Raw genomic sequence first — 19,906 nt, 5'->3', positions numbered from 1 at the left:
TGATGCATCCATCACTGTTAGACCGAACTGCCGTGGCATGCCTGGTGAATCTGGTCATCTGAAATTTCACTGTGGTGCAAGTAGGTCTGTGGCAAAAAGGCAAAATGATTGTGATCAGGTAGCAAGACAAGAAAGATGCTAGCCCCCTAAGCACTGTTCACAATTCAGCAACTGTAAATGTGACAGAGGAAATGTGGAAGTCACTAAGCTTTGTACAGTGGTGGCCTTCAGTCATACAAGGGGCACATAGCAAGTGCGGATCAGGTACTGACATTCTAATAATAATAATAATAATAAATTTTATTTATATTGCACTTTATATTACCATTTCATGTACAAGCAACAGAAAAAATATCCTAATAAAAAGTGCGCAAAGAAACACGCTTCTACTTTTCTGAGTGCAACATCAGGCAGGTCATTGTTGACTATTTCAAAACATATCACACTAAATCTACATCACTACAGCAGAGAACACTAGACATACTGTATTTAAAATGACATTTTGCTATTTACATGTTTCCATTACACGTAATTACATTTTTTTATTGTTCAAAAAGAGTAAACATTTTTGCCTTGTTTTTCTGGGGATAAATAAAATGCTAAGAAGGCTACTATATTGTGTATTAAGGTGCAAGAGAGTGTCAATGTATTACATGGACATGCACCATTACAAGAAAAAAGTGAGTGAACCCTTTGGAACTACCTGCATTTCTGCATTCGCTTACTAATAAAATGTGGTCTGATTCTTCATCTAAGTCACAATTACAGAAAAACACAATCTGACTGCATAAATAACACTGTCTATTTTAGCTGAATGTAAAGATATGTATTTGCTTTTTATTGAGTGCTATCAGATAGTTCAAAGTACAAAAGACTAAATAAAATAACATTGGAGTGACGCTAGAGCACTACACATATCTAAAAATATTATCAGTGTTTGACTAAGAAAAATGAAGATAAAAAAACAAATTTCATAATTCTAAAATATATGGTAAAGTTACAATAAATAAAGAAAACAGTTTTCAGAAACTCAAACACTAGTGATTAATGAAACAGAGAACTGCATATGTCAGCTCAAGCAAGTGTTGTTTCTGTCACACACTGAAAGACTGCTCATTTTGAATTATCTTGAAACTACTTCAGGGGAAAAGGTGGGTTTCATTACAATCCCACACAGAGTAAAACACCGCTCTGGTTTGCAGTACAGGAAACACATGTACTTTGACTAATTTTACTCAACTCTATTACCAAACCTGGGACAGAAAAGAGTAGAGAAACTGTATTACCTGCATTGACTTTATCTTCTTTGAATGTAACAAACCAGTGGAGCTCATGCGGCTTTAAGTGCAACATTCATGGAAACCTAATTGGAGTACATCATGCTATTTCTTTTAGCTCTTGTAAATCTTGCAATATTTCCTTTGATCTTCAAAGGTAAGATTAATTTGTTTTTGACATGCTAACAATAGTGTTACACTGTCTTTTTTAGTAGCATGTTCATCTATACTTTTAAGCTTTACTTGAATGGTATGTCCTCAGCCTAATAGTTCAGAATAGTAAAATCATTGATTGCATGCTAAAAATTGACAGATATGTCACAGAATCTATGGGTATTAAAAGGGTTTTGGCTGTTCTTTTTATTAAGAAATATGCACTTTCAACAAAGTTTGCTATCATAATTCTCACCAGGGGCAACCAATGCATAAAAATAAAAGAATGAGTGGATGGACAAATGGAAATATATTATAAAAAAGGTGAAAATAAAAAAATACAAAAATTGGACAAGATGTACCAATCGATTTATCTTACTTACTTTCCTGTATACTTTATATCAAATCATTCTTAAAATACCTCTAGTATTATTTACGTCAAAAGCAAATGAAAACAGATTATTTGTGTGTTTATCATTATTCAATGGTAGAATTTCTACCGGTGCTTATTCCATGTGGATACAAGTGAGAAGATAAATCTCCTTTTTTTCTTGTGTAAATGTAATAGCTCCAAAATAATGAACTGTAATTAAGCATGTTCAAAATAGTCAATTAGATGCTACCATTTCTAATAAACAAACAGAGTATTTTTCATTAGAATGTAATATTCTTCTGTTATGCCTATAGCAGTTGATGTTATTCATAATTTTGTTTTCTGGAGAACTTTAAAAAAAGAAAAAAGATATCCATCCATCCATCCATTTTCCAACCCGCTGAATCCGAACACAGGGTATGAAAGACTATAATCACATTTTTTAATGTTTCAAGTAAGAAAATTCAAAAATAAAAATAGAAACAGTATATGCAAAATGAATACTTTTACATTACAAGTCAATTTCTGTGCATTTATAATTAAATTAACATTTTTATGCAAAAGGCAGTGGCCTAGAAGAATGGATATGGAACAGCATCCCATCTGTGTTTACAACAAGCTTAGAAAATGGGCAGATGTCTTTAGAAGAGCATAATTAGAAGGTATTTTCCTTTTACGTTTAAGCCATTTTAGATGTCACCTTTAAACTCAACAATTAATAAGAGACAGGGCCATTTTGCTAACAATTGAAAAAGAAAGCTTGATATGGCTTCATCAGTGGGTTAATTTTGACCTGCCATTTTAGCCTACAGCCTACAAATATTAGTCTCAATTTAATGTATTTGCACTCAGCAGTAGTACTAATTTTTAAAGTTCACTTGAAATTCGGTGCGTAAGTATCATCAAGTCCTTTATTTGATGAAGACCTCAATTGCCTCAGGGCTCTACGTGTTTTTTTTTATTGCATGTTTGGTTCATTTTGACTGCCTGCCTATGCTCTATTCTTTAGAGCACTATTACAGTAGCTTTTTTAAAAGCTAATTAGACAAACATTTGATAGTCTCACTTTCATTATTTTGTTATTAACTACTGTGTTTCTTCCTTTTGCTTACTTAATAACCCTATAACATAATGTAGCATAAAAATGAAAAATAAAGAATTTTAGGTCCACAAGACTTTCAGGGGCTGGACAAAGTGAAATCATTGGATTATTACACAGATAACGTTTCATATTAACTTTCTTATAATTGGAATCTTGTCATCTTTGTAATAAATTGAAAATATATTGAAAATAGTTTTTGCATGCCAATTGGCCTTTTTATTAGGTCCAAATGCTACTCCATGCAGCCAATCATGTGGATGCAACTTAATATACAGAGCATGAGGTCATGATCTAGAGAATTAACTGTTGTTCATCAAAAGATTACATTTGACAACATGGTGACCAAAACAACGATGACCATATTAGGGTTGTTAATGACAAGCTAGATGTTACCAGCATCTCAAAAATACTGATCCTCCTAAGGTTTTCACACTCTTCGCTCTATGGATTTTATGAGAGGGGTGCAATAAGATTGAAAAAAGTATTCAGTGATTGTCAGTTCTAAAGGTGACAACACCTTGTTAATGAGCAAAAAATGTCCAAAAGTCATAGAATGTCCAATTCAATTAAGCAAACAAAAAAGCCACACATACTAAAATAACAGCATTTTATACCAGTGAACACAGAATGTGAAGTTTAAAATGAGGGGCTGCAGCAGCAAGAGACCATGCTGGGTCAGAAAGGTGAGGCTGCATAGGCATGTGATCTGCAAAAGCAGACAACTGAAAATTAGAAAAATGTTGCCTGATCAGACAAACCTAAAATTCTGCTGCAAACAAATGGTAGAAACCAAATATAACATAATCTGCATGAACCAGACATACACTCTGTCTTGTGTCAAAGGGTAAAGACTAATGACGGTAGCATAATGGTCTGGGGGAATGCATTCTTGACAAAACCCAATAAAGCTTTTTTTTGAAGACACAAGGTATCTAAGCACCACTGGTGATCATATTGACCTCTTTAGGGTCACAGTTCATGCTTTTTTTCAAATAGGTAACTACATCAGAAAATGCACCATATCAAAAAACACACATCTCCTCAAGCTGGTTTTTTAAAGAAGATAGGGACTTTTTTTTTTACTCGAATATCATGCACAGCCCCAAGATTTCAATCAAACAAAGGAACTTTAGGATAAGTGTAGTCAGTGTAATCAGTAGTCATCAGTGTATTGAAAAAATCTACAGGAACTGCATGATGATATCTGGTCAGCACGGACCAAACTAACTAGACAATGTTTCCAGCTCTTTCCAGAATCGACCATGACCTGAATAATTCATACTGTTTTGGAGGCAAAATAGAGCCAATACCTGGTAAAATAAAGGTGTACCCAATAAATTGGTTATTGAGTATGTACATATATGTACTGCATAGATAGCCAGATAGATTTAAGACCCCTATTATCCTTTGTACACATATAGATGTAATATTGTTTTGTTGATGTCCTATTTAAACGTGGATACAGCTCTGGCTCACTCCACGGAGCCTGGAAAAAAGTGAATACAGAAAATTGTGAATGGATTTATGGATGGACGTTTTTCTAAATATCTAGATCAATAAATTACAACAACTGGATGGCTATATTACTTAAACTGAAATAAGTAATTCATATAATATATACATTTAAAAAGACTGGTAATTATGAAAGCAAGCACATCAAAAGCAAATGATGCATTTACATTTTGTGAGTATACTGAATGGGGCACAGGGGCATTTTCCTTAAATTAATAAAGTGGACTTATCTGTTGTTAAATTGCATCGTCAATTAGACTGAAGCATATTTGAGAGTTTTAAACATGTGTGCATGGTGTAAGTTATCACATGCAAAAATGTTAATGACATCTTGTAGATGGCAGTTCAAGCATGCAAGAAAACTTTTTCCTTGATGTGCTGCAAGGAAGAATATCAGATGTGATGTAAATGAAAATATGTGGCTTGACCAGCAGGAGTGACAGGACAATCCAGAACTGGCCTTGTTCTTTCCAACATGTCTACCTACAGTAAAATATTGTGTACTTTGTTCCTGTAACATACAGTATAACTTAATTTTATGAAGGCTTACAGATTTGTGCTTGGTTCTATGTGTAGCATTATAATTTCTGCTTTAAATAAAAATAAAATCACTATACAAATGTTACAGTTTTCATGTCTTGCAGAAAATACCAATGTAGCAGAACCTTGTAATGGTTTCTAGAACATACTGTAAGTACATGTGATTTGGTGCATTAGCAAATTCAGCTGGCTATAGAGAAATGATAATGAAGAAAACTGAGCAATAGTTGACCAAAATTAAACCTTGAAATACTTCCATAGTACAGTATATTTAAATGTTGACAACATGGCTAAATAGTCTGACTTGTAAGTCTCCAAGCATAGGTTCAGAGATTTCACATTTTGGTGATATTGACTAAATGGTTCACAAGATTATTGCATTTTGAAACATGAATTAAAGGTTTTGAATGAATTACTTCATTTTGCTGGTTATCCAAATTATTGTGCTACAGTGTACAAACTGCTTTGAGAAATGCACAAGCAGTTGAGAGAGCCTCAGGACTGTTTAGAGAAATTGTCTAAATCAACTGAGAAAAACTGTAATGATTGTGATTTCATAACTTCAATAACTGTATATAGCACTGAATTCATAAATCGTCTATTTCTTTTTGAACCAGTCTAATCCATTTCAAGCTTATGAGGGGCCTGAGCCCATACCAGCAGCATCAGGCACAAAGCAGCAACCAAACATGGATGCGACTTCACTGCATTGCAGGCCACACTCTTGCACACACTCCTACTCAGTTAGACTGGACCAATTTAGAGTCACTGGAGGAAACCAAAGTACTCAGATGAAAAAATCCAAGTGGACACGGAGATACCATGATATAACATGTATATGAGATCAAATCCAGTACTCTGGAGCTGTTTTAGACACTAAAGAGCTACACTTTGTTGAAAAAATAATGTAAACACGGCCAGAACTTTAATTTGATGGAATGGATGATCTGTGCCCTTAATTTAATCATCAGTAGTCCAGTAAAACTTGTGATTGTAAGCTTCACATTAAATATTTTTATAGAAACATAGTACTGAAATAATATGACAATGAGTGAAACTATTTTTGAAACCAGACTTGAGTTATTTTGCTTTTTGACTTTGTGCCATATTATTAATTTCTAAGCACTAGTACTCATGCAACTTCCAGGAAGCACTACCCTTTGAGGGAAGTGTCCAAGTTCTTCCACCATTCGTAACGTTTCCTCACACAGTTCTTAACTGCGTGGCTATGTCAAGTTATAAGCTCACATTTTCCCTGAATTTAGTGTGTGTCTTCTGGCAGACAGGTGAGAATTTTAATTTTAAGGTTGATTAATGTTTTGTGCTCATGGTTATGTCATCTAGGTAACCCTGAACTTAATAAACTGGTCAAAACGTAAATGGCAGAAATATATATACAAAAAATCAATTTATAACTGAAATACGTGACAATAATGACTCTATAAACCTATGAAATACTTTTCGCTTTTATTTCAGGTGGAGTGAGTTTGTTACCAGTTGAACTGAAACCAACACAAGTCACAGTTGATGAAGGAATGCCAGTTAAAATGATTTGCTCTTGGAATGTAACACAAGTTATAATGAGATTAAGTGTGACTTGGAATAATATAAACAACTCTTGGAGTTTCTTACATATGTACAATCAAACAAATAAACATGAACATAAAACTGAAGGAAACAAAGAGGGGACAATTTCAGGAACAAATGCAACAATGCACATTATTAACACTACAATGAATGATTCTGGATTGTACCAGTGTGAAGTTCGAATAGATATTCCAGCACCACTTCTTAAAGGGAAAAGTAATTGGATTGAACTACTCGTTCAAAAAAGTAAGTATTCATTCAAACAGCAGAATACAATTTACCTACCATATTCTTTGTTTATTAAAAGTATTATAACATGAAATAATATGGACAATTTTAGAATATAAATAAGAAAAAAAAACAGTAGTATGATATTTTGCCTAGCATAGCTTTTGAATTGTCTTTCTTACATGCAATATGTTGAAAATGATATCAATACTGCTAGGACCCTAGGGTGCTACTTTCAGCTACATCCTGAAGTATCTGTAGTCCTTTAGGAAAATAATTGTCTTCTGACATGCTCACATCTCCTCTTATCCAACTTCAGCCTAGATCTCAGTCTTTTGCACAATTTATCTTAAGGAAATGGCTGGTGCTCGCCTTATTAATTTAATACTTCCAAAACATTTATAGAACAATACCACCCCACTGTGTAAAAGTGTTGAATATTTTACCCTCCTATATATTTATGCATGAAACTTCATATATCATAAATCAGGCCAAATAAGAATTATTTCCTGCTCCATCTACACATGTTCTTCTGGTTTTATTGATGTGTTCTCAAACACCATTCTCAAACACACATTGGCGGCATTTTGTTGTTTCAACAATTTCTTTATTGAAAGGTCCATATGTACTCAAACCATATTATTTTCTTATGCCATGTGTACTCAAATCATATTTTTTATAAATGATGCTGGCACTCATACTGACATAGTGGTTTAACAAAAGATGCAAACTCAAATCACATGATGAATTTCTTTCATAAACAACACCTACTTCTCATCTTCTGCATTCTTTGTTATTTTACATAGCCTACGAAGCCTACAATTCATGCTGAGTGGCAGCACGGTGTGTGTTGCTGAAGTATGAACATATGATTCACTGTGTTGCAATGATCAGTGCTGCCGTCTTATAGTTCTAGAGACCTTGGTTCAAATCGCAATCTGTATGGTCTCTGCCCATGTCTGCATGGGTTTGTTTCTGGTTTTCTGCAAAACACACAAATGTTAGGTTAATCTGAGACTCTAAACCAGCTGTAAGTGTATGCTGCACTGAGCAACCACCGTATCCCGGGCTGGGATTTGCCAGGCACCGGATTTCTGAGACATTGAAATGATTAGCAGGAATGGTTCAGCCTAAAAGTCCTTGGTGGTTCTTCTTCCCTCTGTTAGGTCCTTGTTGTGTGATACAGCCCACACATGTACATAATATGTTGGACATACTGTCACAAGTTCAATATGCCAGTAAGTTCCTCTAATCTTGCATTTTCTATTTTTGCTATTACTTTCTTATAGTATCTTAAAAATGAATAATAATGTTATCTTACAATATCAAAAACAATATTCTGATGCCTGTATTCCCTGTTTTTGTACAGGATTTCGAACAAATTCAGGTCTCTCCGTTGTTACTGTTAGCATCATAGCAGTTTCAGTTGGACTGATGGTTGTTTTTATTGTGGTAGCTGTTTGCAGATGGTTAAGAAACTACACATCCTCCAAAGGGGAAAATCCTATTTATGAAAATCAAAGAAGTGAGTTTAATTTTGTCTTTTTCTAATTTATTTTCTTTTTCAGTTCATTATTTATCAAATTATCATGAAGTAGAATCCTCTTTTATACTTGCAAGATACTTACTTCACTAAATTAACAGCAAGGATGTTTATGAGTGTATAAACTGTATTATTAATTTGATATGCACTACCCTTTTTCTTTTTTATCACAAAATATGTCTGCCTTCCAGGAAACTCGCCCAAAGAATAGGAAGTTGACATTAAACTAACAGACCAAAAAACGAATTCATACCATACCATTTTCTAAGCCTGCTTAATACTGAGCAGGGTCGTGGGGGGTTGGAGTCTATCCCAGCAAGCATAGAGTACAAGGCAGGGACAACCCCCTGGACAGGGCACCGATGCATCACAAGCTGAACACTCTCTCAATCATACCAGGGCCAAGTTTGCTTTGCCAATTCACCTGTGGGAGGAACCCAGAGTACCCAGAGGAGGGAGGACTCGGGCCATGAATCCTGGTATCCTTACTACAAGACACTAATGCTCACACTGCATCACCACAGTGCCCAAAAACTGTTCTTTCATTTGATAACTCCTTATGCCATGTCACCCTTGTATGTTTTAGGATAGCGTAGTATAACATCTGGTAAGGCTTTAGCAATTATGGGGCTAATTTGAATAATTTTTGCTGTGGCCCCCTAAACCTAACATTATTTCAAATTAGGTATCAAAATATAAGATACTATGTTGTATTAAAAACAAAACAATCTAACAGTAATGATAATCAGTGTAGAAAGGTCAATGCAGTACTTCCATATAAATTATGCTCTAGTGACACTTCAGGAAATCACTCAATGGAAGATTTTACAATACGATACAACCAACTGTGCTGTGCAATAGTATACAATCAAGTACATTAACAATATTTATTATGTTCACAAATAAATGTAAAATGAGTAAAATGAATAAGAAACTGAATCAAATAAATAACTTTAAATAATATTAAATATTAAACTAAAAGCATAGGGTCAAACAAAGTAAACAAGTTGTACACACAGACAGATAGTGCAGGGATGGCTTAATGCTTCTGTGCATGTCAATATTTACAGATCTAGGTGTCTGATTGTGTTCATATCTTTCTCTTCATTATCCAGCAAGTGCTCAGGCAGAGCAAACAAGCTGTCAGATATCCATCCATCCATTATCCAACTTGCTATATCCTAATGACAAGGTCTACTAGAGCCAATCCCAGCCAACACAGGGCGCAAGACAGGAAACAAACCCCGGGCAGGGCGCCAGCCCACCGCAGGGCACACAAACACACACTCACATCCACACCCACACACCAAGTGCACACTAGGGACAATTTAGAATCTCCAATGCACCTAACCTGCATGTCTTTGGACTGTGGGAGGAAACCGGAGCACCCAGAGGAAACTCACACAGACATGGAGAGAACATGCAAACTCCACACAGGGATGACCCGGGAAGTGAACCCGGGTCTCCTAACTGTGAGGCAGCAGTGCTACCACTGCGCCACTGTGCCGCCTGTCAGATATCCATCCATTTTCCAACCCGCTGAATCTGAACACAGGGTCACGGGGGTCTGCTGGAGCCATTCCCAGCCAACACAGGGCACAAGACAGGAACCAATCCCGGGCAGGGTGCTAACCCACCGCAGGACACACACAAACACACCCACCACACACTAGGGCCAATTTAGAATCACCAGGCCACCTAACCTGCATGTCTTTGGACTGTGGGAGGAAACCAGAGCGCCCGGAGGAAATCCACGCAGACACGGGGAGAACATGCAAACTCCACGCAGGGAGGACCCGGGAAGCGAACCCAGGTCTCCTAACTGCGAGGCAGCAGCGCTACCACTGCTCCACCCTGTCAGATATCTTCATTTATAAATTTCTTCTGAGTGTGTGCATGTTTGTGGGTATGACTGCACTTGCATGTGCCTCCATGTGTGTGTACAAATACATTTAAAAAAATATGTATCTCAAAAACTACTTATGAAAAAAATGTGAAAATCAACAGGTCTGGTCCCATGACTAAATGGACTAGACTGCAAAAATCATATTTAAACTTAAAACTATTTTAACATCATTTATTGTTGGATATTGGTCAAACTGCTTTTGAAGGATATGGAGATAAATACTGGACCAAACTGGACCAGAAACAACACATCTGGAGTCTGTAAAGAGGCAAACATGATGCAACTTGTTTGAAGAATATAGGAAATTTTTTTTGAAGTTGTTGTACATAGGTCGAGGCACTCAGGGTGGATATCTCAAAAACTGCTTGTTCTGAATTATTACGTCTTTTCTAGGAAGTAGTCACATAGGAGCTCTATACAATGCAAAAAAATATCTGATGAAAATTGCAATTTTAAGACATGAAAATCAATTGTGATGTTCCACAGACACACTAACAACTAATAAATACACTGTACTGTAAAGAAAAATAACAGCAGTACAAACTTAAGCAGAACACCTTAAATAGAAAGGAAGATTATAAGAATCTGGGAACATAGTAGGCGGCACAGAGTTCCAGATTGTAGAAGCAGAAGGAAAGATTTAATATTTGTGTCTGTTAATGAGATTGGTCATTAATTTAACAGAGTAAATGTTAGAAACTGAACACAGTAGTACACAGATGAGGTATGGCGTGGCACAATTCTGTATTTTTGAAAGGTAAAAGGGCCCCCATTACTCACTGGGTCAAACAGGCTCAATTGGCTATGACGTCCATCAAGAAAAGATAACATTCCCTAATGCTGACTTCACATACTGTTTGAAAGATGGAAAGTAAAAGCTTCCACATAGGAAGTTTAATGTGAACCAATAGTTGAATTCAAAGGTATATTCACCAAGTTGTAAGATAACATTGAGCCTTCGTGTTTAAGAAAAATGGCCAGAAATGGCATTTGGTGATGACTTTGTATGTGGAAAAATGTAATGTCACCTTGATTTGTTTCCTTTGCTTTTTATTTTCATAGCAAAATACTAGAGCTAAACACTAATTGCTTGTGCAGATCAAGCAATAAATCAACAGTGACCTTGTGTTTCTCCCGAAACTCTAAACTAAAATGACCATGAAGAAAACACATTGGGAAGAAGTGTTATCACAAATAATGATTCAGAATGTTCAATACCAAATGGTGTGAATGCAGCATAAGCTAACGCAGGCCTACGCTTAAAGACATAAACAAAGGCACTAGAGGAGTCAGCTAAAAGTAGCTACCCAAATACTGATAAAAGTTCCACTGTCCCAACCCTTGACCAACACAATTGTCAATCAACAATCATCCAAGGTGTCTACAGAAAATTAACTTTTATTTAAAGAATAGCGGGCAATATCATACTAAAAGAATGAAAAACTAAGACTCTTTCCCTTTAATGTTTTGCTTTATCTCATTTGATGATGTCTTGAAGGTAAAAAAGTTAAGCACTCTTTTAAAAGGCGTAAAAGCAATATTAAGGTATGAATACCAGGAATTGCTTACAATTCCAAGCCAATGTTTGAGACGGCATTGGGTGTGCAATGAAAGAAGAGACTTTACCCAATAAAGAATTCTTCACTAAAGCTGAATAAATAATTTTCAGAATATAAAGTTAACCTTATAATTAGGTGGTCCCTTTTCTCAGAATCCAACTATTCTATATGTGACTACTATGAAGCTATTCTAAGACTCATGAAATCTAGTTAACCATGATAAAAGTGTGCTTTTGCAACTGCATCAGTACCATCATGTCATCTATGGATTTAGAACCTTTCAGCAAAGAATGGAATGTAGCCTACAACACAATAATAAAAGTATTGTAATTATTTGCACCTGACTTATAGAGATGTACTAATGGATGCAGTAAAAATAACAGTCTGAAAATGCAGAGCAATTGATGAATGTTAAGCATTCAATAGATAATTATGTGGTTTGTAAAACTTCTGGATATTTTAAAGATCTAATTATTTATATGTATACAACTAGTGAAGTAAAATATGTATCACGTTCATCTAAAATTCTGATTATTATACACCACACACTAAGAGGAACTTTTTACTCCTTACTCCTTAAAGGTACTACTCAAGCCTGATGAAAGTTTTATTTAAAAGTAGAATATATTATAGTAAAGAAAGTAGCCTCTATAGTACCATTTAGAAACAGCAAGACCCAGTGAAAATGCTTTGCAAACATGATACTTTTTAATGACTAAATACAATTTTGATTTTTTTCAGTTTACTAGATCCTCATCCATAAAAGTGGGTGAAACCACTGGAAATCGCTCAATACAATATAACTGATTTAATTGTACAATAATCAAATACATTAACTTACATAATATTTATTATGTACACAAATAAATGCAGAGTAAAATGAAAAGGAAATTGAATTAAATGAGCAACCTCAATAATATTTTATTTGAAACTAAACACATTATATTAAATTAAGTAAATAAGCTGCAGAGAGAGATAGATAGGTACAGGAGTGACTTAATGCCTAATGTCAGCCTTTACAGCTCTAGGTGTGTGTGTGTTCATGTGTTCATTTCTTTCTCTTTATCATCAAGTATATGCTTTCTCAAACACACCATCAGCTATTTTCACTTATAAATTTCTTTGAATATGTGTTTGTGTGTGTGTGATTGTGAGAGCCTCTGTGTATGTGTACATGTATATTTAAATAAACTGCTAAATTTAGCTAAAGTGCTCAAATTTAGCAAATCAAAAGGCCAGGTCCCTTGACTAAATGCAGCAGACAACAAAAATCCTGATTAAATAGCGTCTGATATTAGTCTAACTAGTTAAAGGACATTTGGGGTAAATACAATAGTATTTGTATACTATTTGTACGATTTGTAATAGTATATAATTGTACTAGACCAAACTAGACCAGAAGAAATAGGCCTAGAGCATTTAACAAGGAAATCACAAAGCAACTATTTCGATGAAGATAGGTCAATTTTTTCACAAGTTAGAGTTGTACATTCATCTTGGCACTCATGGCAGAAATCTCAAAAACTATTTGTTCTAAAATATTCTGTCTTTGCTGGTATATAGTTATTCAGGACTCTACACAATTCATGCAAAATAATAGATAATTTTCAGTTGAAATTATTATTCAGTTATAATTATGAGGATTAAAAGGATAGATTAGAGATAGCTTTCTTTCTTTCTCTCCCCCCAGTCCCCCTGCCCCCCCATTTTGCCTCCCCACATGATGCTAGACCCCACTTCACAAAGTCCCAGTCCTCTGACATATCTAGAGACAGAGCACATCCAAAACAAAACAAGCCCCCCAGCAGCGGCGTATGAGAAATAAAATTGAGATATCTATTTACAGTACAGTCCAAATACTATAAATATAAAATATCATCTTAAACAGTCTTGAGAGAGTAAACCCAGGGAATGATGTTAAACAGTAACCCTGGATAAGCATAGTAAGCCCTAATACAATAAACCAAGGGTATGATGTTAAACAGTCTCCTTAAGAAAAATGTACACATACATACATATACACATATAATTGTAAAATTAAAACATAAACAAAAAGTGGCTGAGATGGAAATAGGATGTATTATTATGGTACCAATATCTTTTCAAGTGGATCAAACAGCCAGTAAGATCTTCTTTGCCATGCCAGGACAGGATGCGACTCACGATCGTATTTGAAAAAGTGTCGGGATCAGTTTTCTTAGCTCTTTTTCTGCTTCCTCCATAGAAGTAAAAATGTAGAGCTTGCCTTGAATCTCCAAAATTTTTGACCCCATCACCAAACTTCTATTTACATGGAAGTAAAAAACACAAACACACATGCCACAATAAAAGATAAAAAAAACTAAATGGGTTACACAAATCCTTAACTGAATTAAGAGAGTTTCAAAGTAAATGGATGAATGCACATACATAACAAATAGTATGATTCCAATGTAATTAATTTGTATATTGATTTTTTGTTGTTAATTAAATGGATGTTGCAACTGTGCATCACTCCCATGTGAATGGAAGGCTCTGCACCTGATCAACATGCTGGTAAATTTATGAAGTTTATCTTCATGAAAAATGACTACAAAAATTATTTAAATGACGAGCGCTTTGAGTAGTGAGAAAAGCGCTATATAAATGCAAGGAATTATTATTATTATTATTTATCAAAATATAAAGTGCACAAAAAGACACTAAGCAAACAGGCAATTGACAACTATAATTAACCTTAGGAAAGGAAGAAACATGTAAAAGAATAATCTGAACATGGGGAAAGAGAAATTAGCTAACGCAGGATACTTAGAATCAAAAACAAAATCCATAGTGGCCTCTTAAAAAGCAGAAAGGACAAGAACAAATATAACAATCTCTGAATTCCAAGAAAACCTAATTTAAAAGTTTGAAATCAAATCCAAGAAGTGATCGAGATTTTAATCCAAACAGTGTCATAGACCAAATTTGAAATAATGAAACCTAAAACAAAATAATTCTTTTAAAGATACCAGGGAACCATATTGAAATAATGTCTAATGACCTCAGGAGTTACTTATAATAATAATAATAATAATAAATTCAATTACATCCTGAAGCAGCGAGAAGTCAAGCAAAATGAGACCTTTTATTGGCTAACTAAAAAGATTACAATATGCAAGCTTTCAAGGCAACTCAGGCCCGTTCTTCAGGCAAAGGAATTCATCTTAAAAAGATACTGAGTTAACATATTACCAGTTACAGATACAAGAATAAAGAACATAAACATTAAAAATCTGCTTCATAATAATGCATTTGTAGTGCATCTATCACTAATTTCAAAATTCTACTAGCATATTAAACAGACTCTCATTTTCAGGGCTCTGTGACATATGATTTTCTATCAATGTTACTTTTTGGTAAAAACGTGATGCTAGGTTTATAGTTTGGGATACCAAACCTTAGCGTCATAATGTTTAAATCAAGAAAAAACAAAGAAGTGAAAAGACCACCTCAGGTAGTGATCACAAGGGAAACAACAGGATAATGTTGATATTGTTTAGTTTTTATACTGTCAGACATTTCATACTAATTATTACCAGTCTCTCTCCTTCCTTCCTTACAAGTGAGCAAGTTTGCAAGTGGAGAGTGGATATCTTTAACTGTAGTTCAGGGCATTAGGTCCTTAGTCATATGCATGTTTTACACGCCGGCTGCCTGTGCAAGGATTCCATGTGCTCATCATTAAAATGATTTATCTGCTTCCATCCAAAAGAGGGCCAGAAGTATAAATACTATTACTGCCGCCTCGTACCTTTACAGATGTGGATTTTTGCTTCAGCACTTTAACCATGAAGTACTTACAAGTTGTCCTAGTTGTCCATTTTCCAGTTATTTAGGTTCACACCCAGATTTCAAAGGAGTACAAGCTGCATTATTTTGGCAACTCTAAATTTTCTCAGAGTGAATGCTTTGTGCAGATTGACGAGTTTACCCAAAATCGTGCACTTTAATGGAAGATTCAGTTTAAAAAAACTAAAAGCAGCAATCAGCCTAATAAGCGCATCTTTGGGCTGTGGGAGGAACACTAAGTACCCATACCCTGAATTTAATTTCAGTTTCTTGAGTTATGAGGCAGAAGCTCTGACCAATGCATTGTTGTGTGAACCATGAAAAATTAGAGTAATAAAATCCTTAATTTATTTACCATTTAATGTTAAGGAAGCTTAAGTTAGTGTCTCATAATTTAAAATGTTATGGAAAAAAACAGCAATTTTGCAACTTACACCATAATAATTTACTTAACTGAGAGCTCTAAAGTACCTTTGATATTCACACTACATACAGTTAGGTCCATAAATATTTGGACAGAGACAACTTTTTTCTAATTTTGGTTCTGTACATCACCACAATGAATTTGAAATGAAACAACTCAGATGCAGTTGAAGTGCAGACTTTCACCTTTAATTCAGTGGGGTGAACAAAACGATTACATAAAAATGTGAGGCAACTAAAGCATTTTTTAACACAATCCCTTCATTTCAGGGGCTCAAAAGTAATTGGACAATTGACTCAAAGGCTATTTCATGGGCAGATGTGGGCAAGTCCGTTGTTATGTCATTATCAATTAAGCAGATAAAAGGCCTGGAGTTGATTTGAGGTGTGGTGCTTGCATGTGGAAGATTTTGATGTCAAAGGAGTTCTCCATGCAGGTGAAAGAAGCCATCCTTAAGCTGCGAAAACAGAAAAAACCCATGCGAGAAATTGCTACAATATTACGAGTGGTAAAATCTACAGTTTGGTATGTCCTGAGAAAGAAAGCAAGCACTGGTGCACTCAGCAACGCAAAAAGACCTGGACGTCCACGGAAGACAACAGTGGTGGATGATCGCAGAATCATTTCCATGGTGAAGAGAAACCCCTTCACAACAGCCAACCAAGTGAACAACATTCTCCAGGGAGTAGGCGTATCGATATCCAAGTCTACCATAAAGAGAAAACTGCATGAAAGTAAATAGAGAGGGTGCACTGCAAGGTGCAAGCCACTCATAAGCCTCAAGAATAGAAAGGCTAGATTGGACTTTGCTAAAGAACATCTAAAAAAGCAAGCACAGTTCTGGAAAAACATTCTTTGGACAGATGAAACCAAGATCAACCTCTTCCAGAATGATGGCAAGAAAAAATTATGGAGAAGGCGTGGAACAGCTCATTATTCAAAGCATACTACATCTGTAAAACACGTTGGATGCAGTGTGATGGCTTGGGCGTGCATGGCTGCCAGTGGCACTGGGACACTAATGTTTATTGATGATGTGACACAGGACAGAAGCAGCCGAATGAATTCTGAGGTGTTCAGAGACATACTGTCTGCTCAAATCCAGCTAAATGCAGTCAAATTGATTGGGCGGCATTTCATGATACAGATGGACAATGACCCAAAACATACAGCCAAAGCAACCCAGGAGTTTATTAAAGCAAAGAAGTGGAAAATTCTTGAATGGCCAAGTCAGTCACCTGATCTTAACCCAATTGAGCATGCATTTCACTTGTTGAAGACTAAACTTCAGACAGAAAGGCCCACAAACAAACAGCAACTGAAAGCCGCTGCAGTAAAGGCCTGGCAGAGCATTAAAAAGGAGGAAACCCAGCATCTGGTGATATCCAGGAGTTCAAGACTTCAGGCTGTCATTGCCAGCAAAGGGTTTTCAACCAAGTATTAGAAATGAACATTTTATTTCCAGTTATTTAATTTGTCCAATTACTTTTGAGCCCCTGAAATGAAGGGATTGTGTTAAAAAATGCTTTAGTTGCCTCACATTTTTGTGCAATCGTTTTGTTCACCCCACTGAATTAAAGCTGAAAGTCTGCACTTCAACTGCATCTGAGTTGTTTCATTTCAAATTCATTGTGGTGATGTACAAAACCAAAATTAGAAAAAAGTTGTCTCTGTCCAAATATTTATGGACCTAACTGTATACACAAATTATTTTCACTAATACAGTAAATACTTTTTTCAGAAAGATGTCTTACTGTTGTAATAAATTCAGAAAGGAAAATATTAACACTTTTCATTTTTTGTGTATAAAATTCCATTACAAGACATAATTACAAGTCAGTACAGTAAGATGTATTACAATTAAAAAACCATCTAAAAGCTTTATTCAAATATGTAAATAAATATTTTTTAAATACTGTTTAATTGCTTACATTACTACTTTCAGGATCAACTGTCCTATTTATGTACCTAGTTTATCTTCATGTTTTGCCATATAAGTACAGGTACACTGGCATTTTTACACAAATCTGCCACCTTAGGAGATATTATGTATCATCATATTGAACTACAGCAGTTCTGATGTTATGCCGTTCTTATGAACCCAGTTTGGTTATTGAACACTGACATCCTAAATTGATAAAAGATTTTCTAAAGTAACTTGCCACCTCTTAGCAAACTGAGGTAGCTAGCTCACAGCTGTCACTTGTGAGACTCTCCAAGAACATTATATTGTCAAAATGACTCATCTGTCCCTATCTGTTTTGTGGGCTGCTTATGGTGGGATGACAGTCAGGTTAGTGTCAGCTTGAAAAAGCTGATGTGCTCAGTACACAATTTTCTTCACATAAAGCTTTGATTTTTAGCAGTGACATGTGGCAGATCAACATTTTATAATGTATAATGACTTTTTAGATGCAGTGATGCAAGTTTAAAAGCAGAATCAGGGTACAAACTAAACATTCCAAGTGTGTGAACATTTAGTGTGCAATTTTTACACACTTTCCAAGGATGGCTCCTTCTTTTTACCCAATGCAGCTTGTTATGATCCAGCATCCTTGACCATGAACTGGACTTGCAGGTCTGAAAAAGGATGAATTAATAACTGTGTACTAACTCACAAGCTGTATTGGAAAATATGGTATTACTGTATGATTGTAATGTGCAAAAAAGCCCTGTTGTCATGTTCGATTGTAAAGCAATTTGTTTATTAATCATCACGTCTGGGGATTTCATTCATCAAAACATCTTTGCACCATGTCAAGAGCACTGCAAGCAACCTCATAAGTGATACAGAAGTTCAGCTAAAATTTTTACTACTTATCATTCTCATTGGGGATCAAAATGAGACTTGACTTTAATCCGTTGATTACAATGGCAGGCAGTGGACAGTACACCAGTCCAGAATCCATTTTCTCTGTCCACTTTTTTCCTTCTGTTTTGCACATAAAAGCAGCAGAAATGCACAAAGAATACAGCATACCTGCTGCTTATTGGCATGTCAGTCTGTTGTAGAGCAAATGTTTCATAACCTCCACACAGTAGATAACAAACATCACCATTATTCATCTTTCAAACTATACATTTTTTCCTTACTGTATTTTTCCTGAAAGATTTTCTTGTTTTCTCTTAGCAAACACAAAATGTAATGCATCTATAATAGTAGTAATAAAACATAACTGTGGTCCATTGTGTTTCATAAAAGAAAGAATTAAATAAATAACAGTTAACCAATAACCACATCCTCCAGAAAGCAAGCTCATGGAAACCATTCACAACCAGATTTTAGAGCTGTGTAAAAATAACAGGCGACTTCTAAGAATGCATGGCTTTAACATTTGATCTGACCTGCTCTTCATGGCTTCAAGTTTGATGTCAGGCAACTTCTTTCTTCTATACTGGAGCCATCTTACAGGAGGACAAAATACATCAAGACTGAAAGTTTGATCTAGCTTATGGGGATAATCATTTATAATCGCTCTAGTATGATAATCATAAATTGCAATAAAATAACATAAAATCACACCCTCTGATCAGCTTAATCTAATTCACAATTGCAAAGGATCAGATGCCCAAATAAGCAGAACTTGACATAAGACACTAAACATTCTGAAAAGGGTAACCCTGCAGTGCCCACTTCATGTGTACACTGGGTCAGCTTTGAGTTGCCATTTAACATAACACACACCTCTTTGAGAATGTGGGAGGCATATGGAAGGTGTATATGGGAGGAATAGGCAACATCTACATGGACAATGGAAAACTATCAGAGTCTAAAAGGACTTAAAGAAAAGGTTCAGATCAACTCACACTGTATCATGTTCATTAATTTACATGTTTCATTTCTGCTTTATATAATGAATTCACAATTCATATTTAGTCTGCATTTTCTTGA

At 35.3% G+C, this 19,906-nt stretch overlaps 1 protein-coding gene across 1 annotated transcript in view; it reads left to right on the top strand.

Annotated features, from left to right (window-relative positions):
* Window positions 1-1,199: 1,199 nt before the first annotated feature.
* Window positions 1,200-19,906, top strand: part of LOC114652621 (uncharacterized) — a 33,970-nt gene continuing 15,263 nt past the window's right edge. The window contains exons 1-3 of the mRNA XM_028802982.2: window positions 1,200-1,434; window positions 6,434-6,790; window positions 8,142-8,297. Of these exons, the coding sequence (XP_028658815.1) occupies window positions 1,380-1,434; window positions 6,434-6,790; window positions 8,142-8,297 (568 nt within the window). The 5' untranslated portion in view covers window positions 1,200-1,379. The remainder of the gene's footprint in view (window positions 1,435-6,433; window positions 6,791-8,141; window positions 8,298-19,906) is intronic.

The sequence above is a fragment of the Erpetoichthys calabaricus genome, chromosome 5 (assembly GCF_900747795.2).
Source record: "Erpetoichthys calabaricus chromosome 5, fErpCal1.3, whole genome shotgun sequence".
NCBI classification, from domain to species: Eukaryota; Metazoa; Chordata; class Cladistia; order Polypteriformes; family Polypteridae; genus Erpetoichthys; species Erpetoichthys calabaricus.
Note: the sequence above shows the minus strand (reverse complement) of the source record. Positions and strands in the feature narration are given on the sequence as shown.